Source organism: Oncorhynchus masou, chromosome 32 (assembly GCF_036934945.1).
Source record: "Oncorhynchus masou masou isolate Uvic2021 chromosome 32, UVic_Omas_1.1, whole genome shotgun sequence".
Taxonomy (NCBI): domain Eukaryota; kingdom Metazoa; phylum Chordata; class Actinopteri; order Salmoniformes; family Salmonidae; genus Oncorhynchus; species Oncorhynchus masou.
The window spans coordinates 81,426,921-81,448,513 of record NC_088243.1 but is presented as its reverse complement, the minus strand read 5'-3'; the positions used below and the strand labels follow the sequence as shown (position 1 = coordinate 81,448,513).

The 21,593-nt window shown below is 47.5% G+C and overlaps 1 protein-coding gene across 1 annotated transcript in view; it reads right to left on the bottom strand.

Moving 5' to 3' along the window:
- The window catches only part of LOC135526680 (cohesin subunit SA-2-like), a 35,185-nt gene that overhangs the window by 11,280 nt on the left and 2,312 nt on the right, over positions 1–21,593 (bottom strand). The window contains exons 2-27 of the mRNA XM_064955234.1: positions 20,730–20,858; positions 20,560–20,638; positions 19,437–19,589; positions 18,255–18,428; positions 17,855–18,059; positions 17,614–17,765; positions 16,799–16,872; positions 16,559–16,682; positions 16,335–16,433; positions 15,993–16,072; positions 15,428–15,535; positions 13,051–13,162; positions 12,821–12,938; positions 12,639–12,742; positions 12,272–12,364; positions 12,093–12,182; positions 10,859–11,062; positions 5,072–5,142; positions 4,802–4,970; positions 4,538–4,630; positions 2,673–2,847; positions 2,375–2,514; positions 1,967–2,068; positions 1,618–1,766; positions 1,234–1,362; positions 80–306 (exon numbers count right to left, since the gene is read on the bottom strand). Of these exons, the coding sequence (XP_064811306.1) occupies positions 80–306; positions 1,234–1,362; positions 1,618–1,766; positions 1,967–2,068; positions 2,375–2,514; positions 2,673–2,847; positions 4,538–4,630; positions 4,802–4,970; positions 5,072–5,142; positions 10,859–11,062; positions 12,093–12,182; positions 12,272–12,364; positions 12,639–12,742; positions 12,821–12,938; positions 13,051–13,162; positions 15,428–15,535; positions 15,993–16,072; positions 16,335–16,433; positions 16,559–16,682; positions 16,799–16,872; positions 17,614–17,765; positions 17,855–18,059; positions 18,255–18,428; positions 19,437–19,589; positions 20,560–20,638; positions 20,730–20,773 (3,268 nt within the window). The 5' untranslated portion in view covers positions 20,774–20,858. The remainder of the gene's footprint in view (positions 1–79; positions 307–1,233; positions 1,363–1,617; positions 1,767–1,966; positions 2,069–2,374; positions 2,515–2,672; positions 2,848–4,537; positions 4,631–4,801; positions 4,971–5,071; positions 5,143–10,858; positions 11,063–12,092; positions 12,183–12,271; positions 12,365–12,638; positions 12,743–12,820; positions 12,939–13,050; positions 13,163–15,427; positions 15,536–15,992; positions 16,073–16,334; positions 16,434–16,558; positions 16,683–16,798; positions 16,873–17,613; positions 17,766–17,854; positions 18,060–18,254; positions 18,429–19,436; positions 19,590–20,559; positions 20,639–20,729; positions 20,859–21,593) is intronic.

Below are 21,593 nucleotides of genomic sequence, written 5' to 3'. Positions count from 1 at the left end.
ACACTGTTAAACACACACCACTCTAACATGGCCATGTAGTGACTACAGTCTGACTTCCAGAACCTGGTTCTGTAGCTACCTTCAGGGAGTTTCCTCTTGGCTGCAGCGACGGCAGCAGTGGGAGTAGCAGCCTTGGTCTTCTTGGATCTGACCGACGACCCTCTGGAGGAGTAGCCGGAGACAACAGACATGGTGTCGTCGTCCCCGCCGGCCTGCAGGGAGTTCCTGTAGGAGATGAGCGGTAGCCAGCAGTCGTCTCTCTGGAGGGCCATCTGGAAGGTCATGAACCTCTCCAGATACATGTGACTACAGGGGAGACAGGAGAGAGGTTACACACACACACACACACTGAACAAAAACATTAAACGCAACATAAAGTGTTCGTCCCAGGTTTCATGAGCTGAAATAAAAGATCCCTGAACAAAAAGCTTATTTCTCTCAAGTTTGTTTACATTCCTGGTGGTGAGCATTTCTCTTTTTCCAAGATAATCCATCCACCTGACAGGTGTGGCATGTCAAGAAGTTGATAAAACAGCATGATCATTACACAGGTGCACCTTGTGCTGGGGACAGACTACTAAAATGTGCAGTTTTGTCACAACACAATGCCACAGATGTCTCAAGTTGGAGGAGTGTGTAATTGGCATGCTAACTGCAGGAATATCCACCAGAGCTGTTGCCAGAAAATTTAATTTTTCGAACATAAGCCCCCTCCAATGTTATTTTCAAGAATTTGGCAGTATATCCAACTGGCCTCACAACAGCAGACACGTGTAACCACACCAGCCCAGGACCTCCACATCTGGCTTCTTCACCTGTGGGATCATCTGGGAACAGCCACCTGGACAGCTGATGAAACTAGGGAGTATTTCTTGCTGTAACAAAGCCCTTTTAATGGGAAAAACTCATTCTGACTAGCTGGGCCTGGCTCCCAAGTGACCTCCCAGTCATGTGAAATCCATAGATTAGGGCCTCATTTATTTATTTAAATGGACAGATTTCCTTATATGAACTGTAACTTTGAAATGGTTGTGTTTATATTTTTGTTCAGTATATATACACACAATTAAACAGATTCATTTGGAAGGTCCTTATGGTCATGTGTCTGGGAGGGGACACAGTCCTCTTATCCTGCTTCTTGACATTTCATACGAGTCGTCACTTACAGACATCAGTGACCACACACACACACACACACACACGTCTGATTAGGAGACAGAGGTGTGTACTCACACAGTCCTCTTGTCCTGCCTCATTAGTTTGGAGGAAAACTCAGAGAGGATGTCTAGGAAGGCCAGGTGAAGAGGAGGGTTGCCCTCTCCCTGTGGACTGGGCTCCTTAAACGCAAACTCTATACCATCCCTGGGGGGGGAGCGAGAGAGAAGAGGTAGGGAGAGGGGAGTGAGAGTAGAGGGAGACAATTTTGGATCAGGAAAATGGGAGGTATCTAACAGCATATGTAGATAGATACATTAACTAGTCCTATACATAGCTCACATTCATCATGTGTTAATCATGTTCAGTAATGCTAATCATATTAAAAAGCTTTCTTATCTGCTGGTTATGTCAGTCTTGTGTACAATAAAGCTATGGAGAAAGAGATCAGAAGAGACTGACTTGTGCAGCATGGCGATCGCGTCTCGTGTTTTGACCTGGTCCAGACCGAAGGTGAGAGAGAAACGTCTGGCCAGCTCCTTGATCCCACAGAACGCCGAGGACGAGCGGTCAAATCCTGTCCCCAACTCTGACAACATCTCATGGAACAACTGGAGGAGACGGGGCAGAGAGGGCAAGACGGGGCAGAGAGGGCAAGACGGGACAGAGAGGGCAAGACGGGGAAGGGTGAATAAATGTGTGGAATAAAGACATGGTTCTTTCAATCTGATTGGTTCCACAAAGGCTGGCCTGCAGTCTGGAGATCAGCTTGACTAAAACAACAGTGTGTGTGTGTGTGTGTGTAACCCACCTGTTGTAGACTGAGGATGAGTGTCTTGGCACATTGGATCTTGTCTATCTGTCTGGTCTTTGACATGGTCTCCTTGATGATGTCACCATAGTCATTATAATACTAGAGAGAGGAAGACAGTTCAACCACAAGTCAGAGTCTCTTACAGGGGAAAAAAACAGGACTTGTGATCATTTGCAACCAAGCCGTACATGGGATGACTCCGGTATTGATCTGGTGTTTAACGAGTGTCGTAGGCAAGGAGAAGTGATAACCATCTCATCTATGGCACGGGCTTCCCTATTCAAGTCAACGATGGCATACTGTGTGGACTGACAACCATTGCGAGTGTATCCATGAGTTTAACAGTCGGTCCTTTCTAAAGAGCCTTATTTCTCTGGTCTGTGTAAAGCGTTTCTCCATTCTCACCCTCATGTACTGCTTAAAGATGTCAGCGCCAGTGTTCATCTCTACTACGTTATAGATGATAAGTTTACAGTAGGCAGCCAGGAGGTTACGTCTCTTGTGAAGAGCTTCTATCTTCGCTGCCTCGTCATCCTGCTGGCCATCTGTAGATACGACATAACAGATAAACAGTTACACAGCCAGTCACAGAGCTCTTATCTAGAGGTAAAGCCGGGCACACACATCACAGGGCCAGACGGTAACGTCATTCACTTAGCAGGGTCTCCTTTGGCGGTATGCGTGTGGTTAGCAGTGAGTGTACCTGTGCTGCCGTTGTCATCGTCCTGGTCTATAAACACATGGTGCAGTATGAAGGATAGTAGTTCTGTCTGTAACGAGTCATCAGGACTGTAGACCAGCGGCTCCAGCTGCTCTCTGCCTCCCGATACCATCTGATGACTAAAGACCAGCAACACATCACACAGGATGGTGAAGGCCTGGTGGAGAGAGAGGAGATGGACTGTTGGTTATCAGTGGTCTGCCTCCCGATACCATCTGATGACTAAAGACCAGCAACACATCACACAGGATGGTGAAGGCCTGGTGGAGAGAGAGGAGATGGACTGTTGGTTATAAGTGGTCTGCCTCCCGAGACCATCTGATGACTAAAGACCAGCAACACATCACACAGGATGGTGAAGGCCTGGTGGAGAGAGATGAGATGGACTGTTGGTTATCAGCGGTCCGCCTCCCAATACCATCTGATGACTAAAGACCAGCAACACATCACACAGGATGGTGAAGGCCTGGTGGAGAGAGAGGAGATGGACTGTTGGTTATCAGTGGTCTGCCTCCCGAGACCATCTGATGACTAAAGACCAGCAACACATCACACAGGATGGTGAACGCCTGGGAGAGAGAGGAGATGGACTGTTGGTTATCAGTGGTCTGCCTCCCAATACCATCTGATGACTAAAGACTAGCAACACATCACACAGGATGGTGAAGGCCTGGTGGAGAGAGAGGAGATGGACTGTTGGTTATCAGTGGTCTGCCTCCCGAGACCATCTGATGACTAAAGACCAGCAACACATCACACAGGATGGTGAAGGCCTGGTGGAGAGAGATGAGATGGACTGTTGGTTATCAGCGGTCCGCCTCCCAATACCATCTGATGACTAAAGACCAGCAACACATCACACAGGATGGTGAAGGCCTGGTGGAGAGAGAGGAGATGGACTGTTGGTTATAAGTGGTCTGCCTCCCGAGACCATCTGATGACTAAAGACCAGCAACACATCACACAGGATGGTGAAGGCCTGGTGGAGAGAGATGAGATGGACTGTTGGTTATCAGCGGTCCGCCTCCCAATACCATCTGATGACTAAAGACTAGCAACACATCACACAGGATGGTGAACGCCTGGTGGAGAGAGAGGAGATGGACTGTTGGTTATCAGTGGTCTGCCTCCCGAGACCATCTGATGACTAAAGACCAGCAACACATCACACAGGATGGTGAAGGCCTGGTGGAGAGATGAGATGGACTGTTGGTTATCAGTGGTCTGCCTCCCGAGACCATCTGATGACCTAAGACCAGCAACACATCACACAGGATGGTGAAGGCCTGGGAGAGAGATGAGATGGACTGTTGGTTATCAGTGGTCTGCCTCCCGAGACCATCTGATGACCTAAGACCAGCAACACATCACACAGGATGGTGAACGCCTGGTGGAGAGAGGAGATGGACTGTTGGTTATCAGTGGTCTGCCTCCCAATACCATCTGATGACTAAAGACCAGCAACACATCACACAGGATGGTGAACGCCTGGTGGAGAGAGATGAGATGGACTGTTGGTTATCAGTGGTCTGTCTCCCGATACCATCTGATGACTAAAGACTAGCAACACATCACACAGGATGGTGAAGGCCTGGTGGAGAGAGATGAGATGGACTGTTGGTTATCAGTGGTCTGCCTCCCGAGACCATCTGATGACCTAAGACCATCAACACATCACACAGGATGGTGAAGGCCTGGTGGAGAGAGAGGAGATGGACTGTTGGTTATCAGCGGTCCGCCTCCTTGGCCACATCTTCCTCATCTCAATAGGGTGGCACGGGGATTCTGGTTTGAAAATAACCAGATTTAAAATCAGTAGGATGTGAATAGCTGCAACAGGACCGTACCTGTTCCTTGACGGTTGTGTTGACGTTGGTGAGGTAACGTTGACACATCAGACAGAACATCCGCATCTGTTTCCTCAGGCTCACCAGCTCCTCCTACAAAAACAGGATTACGTGATCAACGCACATCCTCCGAGATTACATACAACACGAGTGAACCATCAACAGATCTGCTGTATAAACCTTCACTGCCTCCCCAATGCCATTTTCCTAGCTACCAGATAACAAACGAACGAGAAGTTTCTGAGCTGCCAGCCAGCTGCATACCTTTCTGTGGCTGCCCTCCGAGACCTTGGCCAAGTACCACAGGACAACGTAGTGGGTACACTGTAGAGCATGGACCACTATCTGCTCTGGCATGTCACCGTTCTCAATGCCTGTGTTGAGCAACTTGAAGTTACTGCTGAACAGATCCCACTGAGACAGGTCATGGGCACTGGGGGAAGAGAGTTAAGAACGTCAGGAGCCAGAGACAGAGGAGAGCGAGAGAAGAGAGACAGAAAGCGAGACAGACAAGAGAGACAGAGAGTTCTTTACTTGTGGAATGCTGTGATTCTCTTGAGAGTAGACAGGACCTGGTAGGCATCATCATCATCAGGCTCCTCACCCTGAACACAGAGAGAGACCAGTGTCAACCACACACACACAGAGAGACCAGTGTCAACCACACACACACACACACAGAGAGACCAGTGTCAACCACACACACACACACACAGAGAGACCAGTGTCAACCACACACACACAGAGAGACCAGTGTCAACCACACACACACACAGAGAGACCAGTGTCAACCACACACACACACAGAGAGACCAGTGTCAACCACACACACACACACAGAGAGAGACCAGTGTCAACCACACACACACACACAGAGAGAGACCAGTGTCAACCACACACACACAGAGAGAGACCAGTGTCAACCACACACACACACAGAGAGAGACCAGTGTCAACCACACACACACACAGAGAGAGACCAGTGTCAACCACACACACACACACACACACAGAGAGAGACCAGTGTCAACCACACACACACACACACACACAGAGAGACCAGTGTCAACCACACACACACACACACAGAGAGACCAGTGTCAACCACACACACACACACACACAGAGAGAGACCAGTGTCAACCACACACACACACACACACAGAGAGAGACCAGTGTCAACCACACACACACACACACACAGAGAGAGACCAGTGTCAACCACACACACACACACAGAGAGAGACCAGTGTCAACCACACACACACACACACACAGACAGAGAGAGACCAGTGTCAACCACACACACACAGAGAGAGACCAGTGTCAACCACACACAAACACACACACACAGAGAGAAACCAGTGTCAACCACACACAAACACACACACACAGAGAGAAACCAGTGTCAACCACACACACACAGAGAGAAACCAGTGTCAACCACACACACACACAGAGAGAGACCAGTGTCAACCACACACACACACACACACACACAGAGAGAAACCAGTGTCAACCACACACACACACAGAGAGAAACCAGTGTCAACCACACACACACAGAGAGAAACCAGTGTCAACCACACACACACACAGAGAGAGACCAGTGTCAACCACACACAAACACACACACACAGAGAGAAACCAGTGTCAACCACACACAAACACACACACACAGAGAGAAACCAGTGTCAACCACACACACACAGAGAGAAACCAGTGTCAACCACACACACACACAGAGAGAGACCAGTGTCAACCACACACACACACACACACACACAGAGAGAAACCAGTGTCAACCACACACACACACAGAGAGAAACCAGTGTCAACCACACACACACAGAGAGAAACCAGTGTCAACCACACACACACACAGAGAGAGACCAGTGTCAACCACACACACACACACACACAGAGAGACCAGTGTCAACCACACACACACACACAGAGAGACCAGTGTCAACCACACACACACACACACAGAGAGAGACCAGTGTCAACCACACACACACACACACAGAGAGAGACCAGTGTCAACCACACACACACACACAGAGAGAGACCAGTGTCAACCACACACACACACACAGAGAGAGACCAGTGTCAACCACACACACACACACACAGACAGAGAGAGACCAGTGTCAACCACACACACACAGAGAGAGACCAGTGTCAACCACACACAAACACACACACACAGAGAGAAACCAGTGTCAACCACACACAAACACACACACACAGAGAGAAACCAGTGTCAACCACACACACACAGAGAGAAACCAGTGTCAACCACACACACACACAGAGAGAAACCAGTGTCAACCACACACACACAGAGAGAGACCAGTGTCAACCACACACACACACACACACACACACACACACAGAGAGAGAAACCAGTGTCAACCACACACACACAGAGAGAAGCCAGTGTCAACCACACACACACAGAGAGAAGCCAGTGTCAACCACACACACACACAGAGAGACCAGTGTCAACCACACACACACACAGAGAGACCAGTGTCAACCACACACACACACAGAGAGAAACCAGTGTCAACCACACACACACACACAGAGAGAAACCAGTGTCAACCACACACACACAGAGAGAAACCAGTGTCAACCACACACACACAGAGAGACACCAGTGTCAACCACACACACACACACAGAGACACCAGTGTCAACCACACACACACACAGAGACACCAGTGTCAACCACACACACACACAGAGACCAGTGTCAACCACACACACACAGAGAGAAACCAGTGTTAACCACACACACACAGAGAGAAACCAGTGTCAACCACACACACACAGAGAGACCAGTGTCACCCACACACACACACACACAGAGAGAGACCAGTGTCAACCACACACACACAGAGAGAGACCAGTGTCAACCACACACACACAGAGAGAAACCAGTGTCAACCACACACACAGAGAGAAACCAGTGTCAACCACACACACACAGAGAGAAACCAGTGTCAACCACACACACACAGAGAGAAACCAGTGTCAACCACACACACACAGAGAGAAACCAGTGTCAACCACACACACACACAGAGAAACCAGTGTCAACCACACACACACAGAGAGAAACCAGTGTCAACCACACACACACAGAGAGAAACCAGTGTCAACCACACACACACAGAGAAACCAGTGTCAACCACACACACACAGAGAGAAACCAGTGTCAACCACACACACACACAGAGAGAAACCAGTGTCAACCACACACACACACAGAGAGAAACCAGTGTCAACCACACACACACACAGAGAGAAACCAGTGTCAACCACACACACACACAGAGAGAAACCAGTGTCAACCACACACACACAGAGAGAAACCAGTGTCAACCACACACACACAGAGAGAAACCAGTGTCAACCACACACACACACACACAGAGAGAAACCAGTGTCAACCACACACACACACACAGAGAGAAACCAGTGTCAACCACACACACACACACAGAGAGAAACCAGTGTCAACCACACACACACACACAGAGAGAAACCAGTGTCAACCACACACACACACACACAGAGAGAAACCAGTGTCAACCACACACACACACACACAGAGAGAAACCAGTGTCAACCACACACACACACACACAGAGAGAAACCAGTGTCAACCACACACACAGAGAGAAACCAGTGTCAACCACACACACAGAGAGAAACCAGTGTCAACCACACACACACACACACAGAGAAACCAGTGTCAACCACACACACAGAGAGAGAAACCAGTGTCAACCACACACACACACAGAGAAACCAGTGTCAACCACACACACACACACAGAGAAACCAGTGTCAACCACACACACAGAGAGAGAAACCAGTGTCAACCACACACACACACACAGAGAAACCAGTGTCAACCACACACACACACAGAGAAACCAGTGTCAACCACACACACACACAGAGAAACCAGTGTCAACCACACACACAGAGAGAAACCAGTGTCAACCACACACACAGAGAGAAACCAGTGTCAACCACACACACAGAGAGAAACCAGTGTCAACCACACACACAGAGAGAAACCAGTGTCAACCACACACACACACACACAGAGAGAAACCAGTGTCAACCACACACACACACACACACAGAGAAACCAGTGTCAACCACACACACAGAGAGAGAAACCAGTGTCAACCACACACACACACACACAGAGAAACCAGTGTCAACCACACACACACACAGAGAAACCAGTGTCAACCACACACACACACACAGAGAAACCAGTGTCAACCACACACACACACACAGAGAAACCAGTGTCAACCACACACACAGAGAAACCAGTGTCAACCACACACACAGAGAAACCAGTGTCAACCACACACACAGAGAGAAACCAGTGTCAACCACACACACAGAGAGAAACCAGTGTCAACCACACACACAGAGAGAAACCAGTGTCAACCACACACACACACAGAGAGAAACCAGTGTCAACCACACACACACACAGAGAGAAACCAGTGTCAACCACACACACACACAGAGAGAAACCAGTGTCAACCACACACACACACAGAGAGAAACCAGTGTCAACCACACACACACACAGAGAGAAACCAGTGTCAACCACACACACACACAGAGAGAAACCAGTGTCAACCACACACACACACAGAGAGAAACCAGTGTCAGTATCAACCACACAGAGAGAGGGACCAGTGTCAGTATCAACCACACAGAGAGAGGGACCAGTGTCAGTATCAACCACACAGAGAGAGAGACCAGTGTCAGTATCAACCACACAGAGAGAGAGACCAGTGTCAGTATCAACCACACAGAGAGAGAGACCAGTGTCAGTATCAACCACACAGAGACAGACCAGTGTCAGTATCAACCACACAGAGAGAGAGACCAGTGTCAGTATCAACCACACAGAGACACAGACCAGTGTCAGTATCAACCACACAGAGAGAGAGACCAGTGTCAGTATCAACCACACAGAGACACAGACCAGTGTCAGTATCAACCACACAGAGAGAGAGACCAGTGTCAGTATCAACCACACAGAGACACAGACCAGTGTCAGTATCAACCACACAGAGAGAGAGACCAGTGTCAGTATCAACCACACAGAGAGAGAGACCAGTGTCAGTATCAACCACACAGAGAGAGAGACCAGTGTCAGTATCAACCACACAGAGAGAGAGACCAGTGTCAGTATCAACCACACACACAGAGACAGACCAGTATCAACCACACAGAGAGAGAGACCAGTGTCAGTATCAACCACACAGAGACAGACCAGTATCAACCAGACACACACAGAGACCAGCATCAACCACACACAGAGCGAGAGACCAGTATCAACCAGACACACACACACACACACACACACACAGAGAGACCAGTATCAACCACACACACACACAGAGAGAGACCAGTGTCAACCACACACAGAGCGAGAGACCAGTGTCAACCACCCACACACACAGAAAGACCAGTATCAACCACACACAGAGAGAGACCAGTATCAACCACCCACACACACAGAGAGAGACCAGTATCAACACCCACACACAGAGAGAGACCAGTGTCAACCACCCACACAGACAGACCAGTATCAACCACCCACCCACCCACACAGACCAGTATCAACCACCCACCCACCCACACAGACAGACCAGTATCAACCACCCACAGAGACAGACCAGTGTCAACCAACCCCACCCACAGAGACAGACCAGTGTCAACCAACACCACCCACAGAGACAGACCAGTGTCAACTAACACCACCCACAGAGACAGACCAGTGTCAACCAACACCACCCACAGAGACAGACCAGTGTCAACCAACACCACCCACAGAGACAGACCAGTGTCAACCAACACCACCCACAGAGACAGACCAGTGTCAACCAACACCACCCACAGAGACAGACCAGTGTCAACCAACACCACCCACAGAGACAGACCAGTGTCAACCAACACCACCCACAGAGACAGACCAGTGTCAACCAACACCACCCACAGAGACAGACCAGTGTCAACCAACACCACCCACAGAGACAGACCAGTGTCAATCAACCACACACAAAGACACAGACCAGTATCAACCACACACAAACTGGTCCACTCCCCCTAATTGATGTAAAATGAAGACTGGTGGTAGAAAGTCCCTCTGGCCCAAACAGCTTTCTCACTCTCCTCCAATCCCCTCTCACCCCTTGTAGGAAGTCTAACTGTCTGTTGATTGTGCACCGGTTCATTCTCCAATTCCCTCATCACTCCCCCTCTCACCTCTTGTAAGAAGTCTTCCAGCAGTCTGTTGAATTTGTCCACCATTTCATCCAGAAGCTGTGACCTGGCGATGTCCACTCTGTTAAAGATGGTGAACTCCTCGTTGCAGAGAGCGTGGTAGGTCTTCGAGCACGCCTCCAGCACCTCTGTGTCTGTGTGTTTCTCCACGATCTCCCTGATCTGACGCAGCAACGCCTCCAAGTGCTAGAAGAAGAGAGAGGGAGTCAGGAAATATGTTTTAGAGACGTCTTGGAGTGTTATGCATTTGATATTTCACAGCTGTCATTGTACTGCACAGTGCTTTGAATTAGACTCCAGTGTAGGGTCAGGGGTTAGAGTTGAATTAGACTACAGTGTAGGGTCGGGGGTTAGAGTTTGAATTAGACTACAGTGCAGGGTCGGGGTTAAAGTTGAATTAGACTACAGTGCAGGGTCGGGGTTAGAGTTGAATTAGACTAGTGTTGTGTCAGGGGTTAGAGTTTGAATTAGACTACAGTGTAGGGTCGGGGGTTAGAGTTTGAATTAGACTACAGTGTAGGGTCGGGGTTAGAGTTGAATTAGACTCCAGTGCAGGGTCGGGGGTTAGAGTTGAATTAGACTCCAGTGTAGGGTCGGGGGTTAGAGTTGAATTAGACTCCAGTGTAGGGTCGGGGGTTAGAGTTGAATTAGACTACAGTGTAGGGTCGGGGGTTAGAGTTTGAATTAGACTCCAGTGCAGGGTCGGGGGTTAGAGTTGAATTAGACTCCAGTGTAGGGTCGGGGGTTAGAGTTGAATTAGACTCCAGTGTAGGGTCGGGGGTTAGAGTTGAATTAGACTCCAGTGTAGGGTCGGGGGTTAGAGTTGAATTAGACTCCAGTGTAGGGTCGGGGTTAGAGTTGAATTAGACTCCAGTGTAGGGTCGGGGGTTAGAGTTGAATTAGACTCCAGTGTAGGGTCGGGGTTAGAGTTGAATTAGACTCCAGTGTAGGGTCGGGGGTTAGAGTTGAATTAGACTCCAGTGTAGGGTCGGGGGTTAGAGTTGAATTAGACTCCAGTGTAGGGTCGGGGGTTAGAGTTGAATTAGACTCCAGTGTAGGGTCGGGGTTAGAGTTGAATTAGACTCCAGTGTAGGGTCGGGGGTTAGAGTTGAATTAGACTCCAGTGTAGGGTCGGGGGTTAGAGTTGAATTAGACTCCAGTGTAGGGTCGGGGGTTAGAGTTGAATTAGACTCCAGTGTAGGGTCGGGGGTTAGACCTTCTCTAGTCGTCCTGTGGTGTAGATATCCAGGTCAAAGAACTGAGGGAGCTGCAGCAGGTTGGTCACCTTCTCTGTATCTATGGAGTACTGAAACAAAGAGAGGCAGCACACTCACACACAGTACTGCATGCAGGGGACACACTTTTATTAGAGAGGGTGAAGGTGTAGTGTCCTACCTTGGCCAACAGAGGGGGTAATGTCACAGCAAACAGCTCTGTCATTCTGGTCCTGTCATCTAGCTGGGTCTTCTTCTCCTTCGCTGTCATCACCTGGCGGGAGAACAAACACCAATGTAAATACAACTCATGTTTATTTATTTTCCCTTTTGTAATTAAACTATTTGCACATAGTAACACAACTTTACATTATGACATTTGAAATGTCTTTATTCTTTTGAAACTCGTGAGTGTGATGTTTACTGTTCATTTTTTATTATCTATTTTGCTTGCTTTGGCAATATAAACATGTGTTTCCCCTGCCAATGAAGCCCATTGACTTGAGAGACAGAGAGAGTTCCCTTTTCTGACCAGTCTAGTGTCTTACCCTCTTCCCAGTTCCGCGGCCTACGGGCGGGTGGCACTCTGCTGCCTGGCGCACCGTACACAGCATTATCTCTATGAGAGCCGTCTCCTGTCTGTCTGTCAGGGCTACACACACCACATATATTAGAGACAAGGTATAGAGGTTATGGGTCAAAGGTCAAGTATAGAGGTCAGAGGTCATACCTTCCTCCCCTGGCACAGGGTCGTCCAGTAGCAGGCTGGTCATACACTCCCAGTCCTTCAGTAGGTCTGCTCCACTCTCCCACAGAGAGTCCACCAGGTACGCAGCGTGCTCATGGAGCTGGAATATACACGGGAGAGATAAGCAGGGAATTCCTCCCAGTGAGTCTTGTAAGTATGCAGCATGTTCATGGAGGTAGAGACAGGGTCAGAGACCGTGTGTGTGTGTGTACCTCGCTCTCCAGGAAGAAGAAAACAGTAGTTTTGATGAGGTTGGCATTGGGGCTTTGTCTTCCTCTCCTCTTGGGGGCGCCCTCCTCTTCTGGCTCCCGCGTACTGAACAGTCTGGAGAGCAGAGTTACGAGCATTAGATTCAGAAACCTATATCAAATTACCCTAAATATACAAAAGTATGTAGACACCCTTTCAAATTAGTGGATTTGGCTATTTTAGCCACACCGGTTACTGACAGGTGTATAAAAATCAGGCACGTTGCCATGCAATCTCCATAGACAAACGTTAGCAGTAGAATGGCCTTACTGAAGAGCTCAATGACCTTCAGTGTGGCACCATCAAAAAGTCAGTTAATTACATTTCTAGCCCTGCTAGAGCTGCCCCAGTCAACTGTAAGTGGTGTTATTGTGAAGTGGGAACTTCTAGGAGCAACAACAGCTCAGCAGCGAAGTGGTTGGCCACACAAGCTCACAGAACGGGACTGCTGAGTACTGAAGTGCGTAAAAATATGTCCTTGTTTGCAACTCACTACTGAGCTCCAAACGGCCTCTGGAAGCAACTTCAGCACAAGAACTGTTCATCGAGAGACTCATGAAATGGGTTTCCATGGCCGAGCAGCCACACACAAGCCTAAGATCACCATGCCAAGCATATGGGTGGTTGTAAAGATGGGAAGAGGTCTGTCCATAATAACGAGATGCTCTGCTGCAGGCTCTAGTTTTGTCTTATCTTGATTATGGTCCAGTCGTGTGGTCGAGTGCTGCAAGGACAGACCTAGTTAAACTACAACTTGCCCAGAACAGAGCACATCTTGCTCTTCATTGTAATCAGAGGGCTGATATTAATACTATGCTGCCAGTCTCTCTTGGTTAAGAGTTGAGGAGAGACTGACTGCATCACTTCTTGTTATAAGAAACAATGTGTGGAAAATCCCAAATTGTTTCCATAGTGAACTTACACACACTTCCTCCACCAGACATGCCACCAGTCCCCAAATCCAGAACAAATTCAACTAAATGTACAGTATGATATAGAGTCATGTAACTCCCATCTCATATTGCTCAAGTGAACAGCAAATCCGGTTTCAAAAAACAGATAAAGCAACACCTCGCGGCACAGCGCCTCTCCCCTATTGGACATAGACCGTTTGTGTATTGACATGTATGTATGCCTTTAAAAAAAACGTCATTGATGTAGTTCTGTCCTTGTCTATTAATGTTCTGTATCATGTCATGTTTCATGTGGACCCCAGGAAGAGGAGCTGCTGCTTCGCAACAGCTAATGGGGATCCAAATAAAATACCAAAGCGTCCGGTGGAGTGGTGTAAAGCTCGCCACCATTGGACTCTGGAGCAGTGGAAATGTGTTCTCTGGAGGGATGAATCACGCTTCACCATCTGACAGTCCGACAAAGTAATCTGGGTTTGGCGGATGCCATGACAACGTTACCTGCCCCAACTAGCCTACCTGGTTAAATAAAGGTGACATTATTTTTTAAATGCATAGTGCCAACTGTAACGTTTGGCGGAGGAATAATGGTCTGGTGCTAGGCCCCTTAGCTCCAGTGAAAGGATTTTTTAAAGCTACAGCATACAATGACATTCTAAACTATTCTGTCCTTCCAACTTTGTGGTAACAATTTAGGGAAGGCCCTTTCCTGTTTCAACATGACAATGCCCCCCGTGCACAAAGCGAAGTCCACTCTGGTTTGTCGAGATCTGTGTGGAAGAACTTGACTGGACTACAGAGCCCCCTGACCTCAACTCCATCGAACACTTTTGGGATGAATTGGAACGACCTCACCAATGCACTTGTGGCTGAATGGAAGTAAGTCCCCGCAGCAATGTTCCAACATCTAGTGGAAAGCCTTCCCAGAAGAGTAGAGGCTGTTATAGCAGTAATGGGGGGACCAACTTCATATTAATGCCCATGATTTTGGAATGAGATGTTTGACGAGCAGGTGTCCACATACTTTTGGTCATGTAGTGTATATAAACCTCACTTATAGGCACTTGTCCAGCCTAAATAAAACAGACAAGGAATGTGTCCACGCCAGAAAACCATATCCCAGATCTACCAACCTCAAGTTCCTACTCTCTCCTTCTCCTCGCACCCCCTTTCTCCTCCTGCCTGCCCCTCTCTTTCTCTACCCCATCAACCTTCCTCCCTTCAGCTCTGCCCCCTCTATCTCTCGCTGTTCCAGGGAAGAAACCAGACATGAGGTTTTAGCATCACATTTGACATTTTGCAGGACGATTTCTTGAACTGCACCATCTTGTTTTCAAGAGTGTTTTGATTGATTGGACTTAAGAGAACATAAACACACAATAGAAGAATGTGTGACAACAGATTAAATAAAAAATTCAATAAATCCTACTTCTTGAAGAGGAACTCCCCGGCTGCTATGGCGACCGGTCGGTGGGCGGAGTAGACCAGGTGATAGACGCTCTCACAGTCCTCCGGGCTCAGTACCTCATCTGTACTACTGTAATACACACACCATACATACAGTCCTCTGGGCTCAGTATCTCATCTGTACTACTGTAATACACACACCATACATACAGTCCTCTGGGCTCAGTACCTCATCTGTACTACTGTAATACACACACCATACATACAGTCCTCTGGGCTCAGTACCTCATCTGTACTACTGTAATACACACACCATACATACAGTCCTCCGGGCTCAGTACCTCATCTGTACTACTGTAATAAACACACCATACATACAGTCCTCTGGGCTCAGTATCTCATCTGTACTACTGTAATACACACACCATACATACAGTCCTCTGGGCTCAGTACCTCATCTGTACTACTGTAATACACACACCATACATACAGTCCTCTGGGCTCAGTACCTCATCTGTACTACTGTAATACACACAGTATAGATTAAACACAAATTAAACACTGAAAGCTGAACTGTAGCAACTTACTGTAGTACCAGAGTGAGCAGTTTAATTGCTTGTACTGCGACATCGTACTCCTTGTCTAGAGTCATGGAGACGATGCGGTCCTGTGAAGGGAGGAAATTAATGACAAACATTTCAGATTTAGCTGAAATACTTCTCAAAAATCAACAGGTGATAGTAGTGGTTCAGGCAGGAAAGACCTCTACTCAAAACCGCTGGGGCCACCCATATGAAAACTCATGAACGTACTACTTCCTGTAAGCCCTTTTGGATAAAATAGTCTGCTAAATGGCATTTGTTATGAAAATTGAGCCTTGAGGCAACTAGTTGTAGTGTATTAATGTGTCCACCGGGTGGCGCTCTGACCTTGAAGCGGCTGGTGAACAGCTCCAGTCTGGTGTTCAGTTCTCTGTTGTAGTAGAGACCCTGCAGAGCTGTCAAACATTTCAGACGTACCTCGCCTTGCTATACACACACACACACACACACACACACACACGTTAGATTTACACACACAAACTCGTTAGAAGTGCACACACTCCTAACTCAAACACAACACCTTGCTGACAAGCACGCGCACTCTCCCTCACCTTGTCGTGCATGGTCCAGCCTACGTATTTCAGGTAACTGTCGTTGAGGAAGGCATCACTGTACAGCTTCATCCACATTCCTATCTCCTCTATAGTGATAGCTCTGATCTCTGCTATGGCATCACTGTAACAACACACAACCTTCATCATACATTTTCCCTCTGTATAGAGGGTATCTCAAATGAAATCCATCCTATTTATGATCATTACTATGATGGGAACAATGGACAGGCCACGTACCGATATCGGTGTACAAACACACCCTTGAATATAGCATTCATCATGTTTTCAATTTCGTCCTGATTTTCTTGAAGCTGCAATTAGAACAAGAAATCAGTAAGATACAATTTTGATCAGGGTTCATCAGGCTGAACTTCAAGATAAACAAACATTATAGAGATAGCTAGTATAGTTATGAAGGCACAGAGGTGTATAATTACAGTGTTTCATGTTGTTCTGGTGGGGTTGTATTAGTAGGAGACAACAGTGTTTCATGTTGTTCTGGTGGGGTTGTATTAGTAGGAGACAACAGTGTTTCATGTTGTTCTGGTAGGGTTGTATTAGTAGTAGGAGACAACAGTGTTTCATGTTGTTCTGGTAGGGTTGTATTAGTAGGGGACAGCAGTGTTTCATGTTCTGGTGGGGTCGCAGTAGAATGATCGGGCAGATGGAAGCCCAGTGGGACATAGTGTTATGTAAACTAGGACACAGCCATTGATGCCAGCTCAACCACAGGGCCTAGTAGAACCCTTTAACTCTGTCTGACTGCAGGCTAACTGACTGGTTATGCTCCTACAGCATGTCTTCAAGCATCCTCATCTCTAAATGTAATACATCATCTGATTGGAAAACAACTCTTACAAAGCTTCTGCACCTGGGTAACTTGTCTGTGCAGCGAGGGTGTTTTAGAAAGCATTCTGAGAAGCAGCGAGAGCAGACAACCCTGGAAGGAAAACGTGAGCCAAACTAAACTTAAACCAAAGGCCCAAGAAGCCTTACCCAGTTCCCCAACCCTTAACCCAGGAGGACCATAACTCTGACCTCATCCAGCTCACCTCTTTGCGTTTCTGCAGCAGTAGCTCCAGCCGGTCGTTGGCTCTCTTGGCGACATTCTTGTTTCTCTCTGTCTCGTACTGCCGCTGTGTGTTGTCCATGTTGATGCTCAGGTTCAGAGCTACATTCACCAGGGCTGTCATCAGTTTCATAGCTAAACACACACAGTTAATCAGCGTGCCCAGGGAAGACAGAAATAACCGACTAACACAGACAGACATATCCCCTCACCAACTCCCTTACCTGCCAGTGTGCTTGTGTGCCTGAAGGCTCGGACCTGTGAGTCCGACAGTCCGGTGAGGAGCGATATGACCGTGTCCATGAGGTACTCATCATAGATGATGCTGTACTGACACTGTCTCACCAAGACAGCAATGAACTCACAGAAACTACCCTTAAACTTCTTCCACAGCGGACCTGCCATGGTCAGAGGGTAGTCTCCGCTGTCCTATAGAGGGGGAGTAGGAGGGTGGAGAGAGAGAGAAGGTTTATGGGAGTTATGGCTTCACTATTGCATGCAACTCAAAGGGTAATGACATCTAAAACTGAACCAATCAACTGGTACATTTCAGGTGACTGACTAAACTTTAACCCAGAGTGATGCACCTACCACGTCTCACACACTCACACGCACAAAACCTACCTCGTCAAACTCCTCTGTCATCCTCCTGATGATCTCAGAGTTCTGCATGTTTCGGAACATCTCTCCACTGACCACTCCTTTACAGCCAGAACACTGGATGAAGAAGTTGATCAGGTCCAGCAGAGCCATGTCCCTGTCGGTTTTATATGCCTCAATCCAGTCATCCACCACAGACTGGAGCCAAGACAAACAGCAGAGATAAACAATAAGTACAACTAACATACAGTCCCTGTGTTTCAACTCTAATAAAGCTGATCTGGTCATTCAATAATCAAGAACTGTTGATAATCAAATAAACGATTGGCCTGTTAAAGGCCCAAACCACTTCTGTGTGTAGGCTCACAGATACACTATGCTTTTCACACACTGTAAATGTTACAAACACTACATATACAAAAGTATGTGGACACCCATATGAGTGGATTCGGCTATTTCAGCCACACCAGTTGCTGACAGGTGTATAAAAATATATATATTTTTTAATTAAATATAGTCGGGCACATAGCCATGCAATCTCCATAGACAAAGATTGACCGTATAATGGCCTTACTGAAGAGCGCAGTGACTTTCAACGTGGCACCGTCCTAGGATGCCACCTCTCCAACAAGTCAGTGTGTCAAATTTCTGCCCTGCAAGAGCTGCCCCGGTCAACTGTTGTTGTGAAGTGGAAATGTCTAGGACCAACAACGTTGCGAAGTGGTAGGCCACACAAGCTCACTGAACACGATTGCCAAGTGCTGAAGCATGTATAAATCACCTGTCCTTGGTTGCAAGCCTCACTACTGAGTTCCAAACTGCCTCTGGAAGCAACGTCAGCACAAGTACTGTTCGTCGGGAGCTTCATGAAATGGGTTTCCATGGCCAAGCAGCCGCACACAAGCCTAAGATCACTATGCGCAATGCCAAGCGTCAACTGGAGTGGTGTAAAGCTCACTGCCTTGGGAACAACAAATTGCGAGCCAGCGTCAGTGCCCGACCTCACTAATGCTTGTGGCTGAATGGAAGCAAGTCCCCGCTGCAATGATCCAACATCTAGTGGAAAACCTTCCCGAAGAGTGGAGGCTGTTATAGCAGCAAATGGGGAGACCAACTCCATATTCATGCCTAAGATTTGGGAATGAGATGTTCGACGAGCAGCTGTCCACATACTTTTGGTCAAGCAGCGTATACACACACACATACCTGCATGGCGCTTTTGCCCATCTTGACAACCTCGAACAGCATCAGGTTCTCCATGCCATTCTCCTGGTAGTGGCCGTTCATCCTCCCTGCTCCCCCCACTCCCTTCCCCCCTTTACCCTTCTCTCCTGCCGCCTTCTTCCCCTTTTTCCCCCCCTGGGATGGAGGGAGTGGTGGAGAGAAAGAGTTGAGAAAAGTCAATAAAGGTGTAAACAGCATAATACTTACTAATATTACATGGTGTGTATACAGTAGCTTGAGGATGAAGTGAACATTACGTGGTGTGTATACAGTAGCTTGAGGATGAAGTGAACATTACGTGGTGTGTATACAGTAGCTTGAGGATGAAGTGAACATTACGTGGTGTGTATACAGTAGCTTGAGGATGAAGTGAACATTACGTGGTGTGTATTGATGGGTTGCATGTTTTGTCACAATATTGTTTTGAACATACGTTTTGGACTGATGCCCGAATGAGCATTCTACTTAATGCATCATCAAAGGGCGCTGATGAAGATTTAATCAAAAAATGCATTACATTGGCTTGGAAATACAATGACATTCCAAGGGGTGGTGGGGGGGGGGGGTCAAATAATTAGTAGGAAAATCTTTTGATGTCACCAAATTGACTTTAGATGCAATATAACGTTAGCTAGCTAACATTGAGGGCAGGCCATCGGATTTGAGCTCGCTAACTTTAGCACTGCTAGCCATTTTTGACAAACTTTGCTAGCTAATAACAACATTGCCATCTCTTTAAAGTAAATTTGACGACATGATAATGCTGGAAAAGTTGTTACCTACTAAATATTTTACCAATGTCATGGTATTTCCAGGCACTATAGTGTAATTTAGACTAAACAGTAGTTAGCCTCCATCCAGAATGACTGGGCTTATCACCACTTTAGGACACCACCAATAGAGGACATCTTGTGAACGTTCATAACAATGGCATGACCAAAACAGAAGTGCAACCTATGAATAGCGTGAGGAAGAGGTTCAAAAAATATGGTGAGGTGTATAGTGTGAGGAAGAGGTTCTAATATTACGTTGTGGTGTACAGAGTGAGGAAGGGGTTACAATATGCTGTGGTGTATAGCTTGAGGAAGACGAGGCCTGGTCGTACCTTTCCTTTGGTTGGGTTGATACTGACATCAGGCGCCTCAGAGAAGTCTGTGTCTGAGGAGAAACGTGTGTCCGAATCCCTGGCAAAAACACACACACACACACATTAGAAAGTCTGCTGCATGCCGGTTGACACACAGACACACACACACCATGGAAGTAGCCACTTACTGAGGATAGTGGAACTCTGACGGTAACTCTGGTGCTGCTATCATTTCTCTATCATGTCTGACCCAACTCAAATAAGAACAGACCTCAGATCCTCAGTGTCCACAAGACAGTGGAACAGTAGCATAGGACCTGGAGGAGAAAACAGAAGGGAAAAGAATGCATGGGTATTGGAGTTACATTCAGAGAAGACAGCATCCCGTTGCATCACTGCCTGGTACGGCAACTGCTCGGCCTCCGACCGCAAGGCACTACAGGGGGTAGTGCGAACGACCCAGTACACCACTAGGACCAAGCTTCCTGCCATCCAGGACCTCCTATACCAGGCGAGAGAGGAAGGTCCTAAAAATTGTCAAAGACTCCAGCCACCCTAGTCATAGACTTCTCTCTGCTACCGCACAGCAAGCGGTACCAGAGCGCCAAATCTAGGTCCAAGAGGCTTTTTAACAGCTTCTACCCTCAAGCCATAAGACTCCTGAACATCTAATCAAATGGCTACCCAGGCTATTTGCAGTGCCCCCCCCCTCTTTACACCACTGCTACTCTCTGTTGTAATCATCTATGCATAGTCACTTTAATAACTCTACCTACATGTTCATGCTACCTCAACTAACCAGTGCCCCAGCACATTGACTCTGTATCGGTACCCCCCTGTATATAGTCTCGATATTGTTTATTTTACGGCTGCTCTTTAATTACTTGTTACTTTTATCTCGTCCATATATTTTTCGAAACTGCATTGTTGGTTAGGGCCGGCCCGGCCTGCAAGTAAGCATTTCACCTGTTGTATTCAGCGCATGTGAGTAATACAATTTAATTTGAGAGGGGTTGTATGATAACCTGCTGCTGAACTTCTACAAAATACAC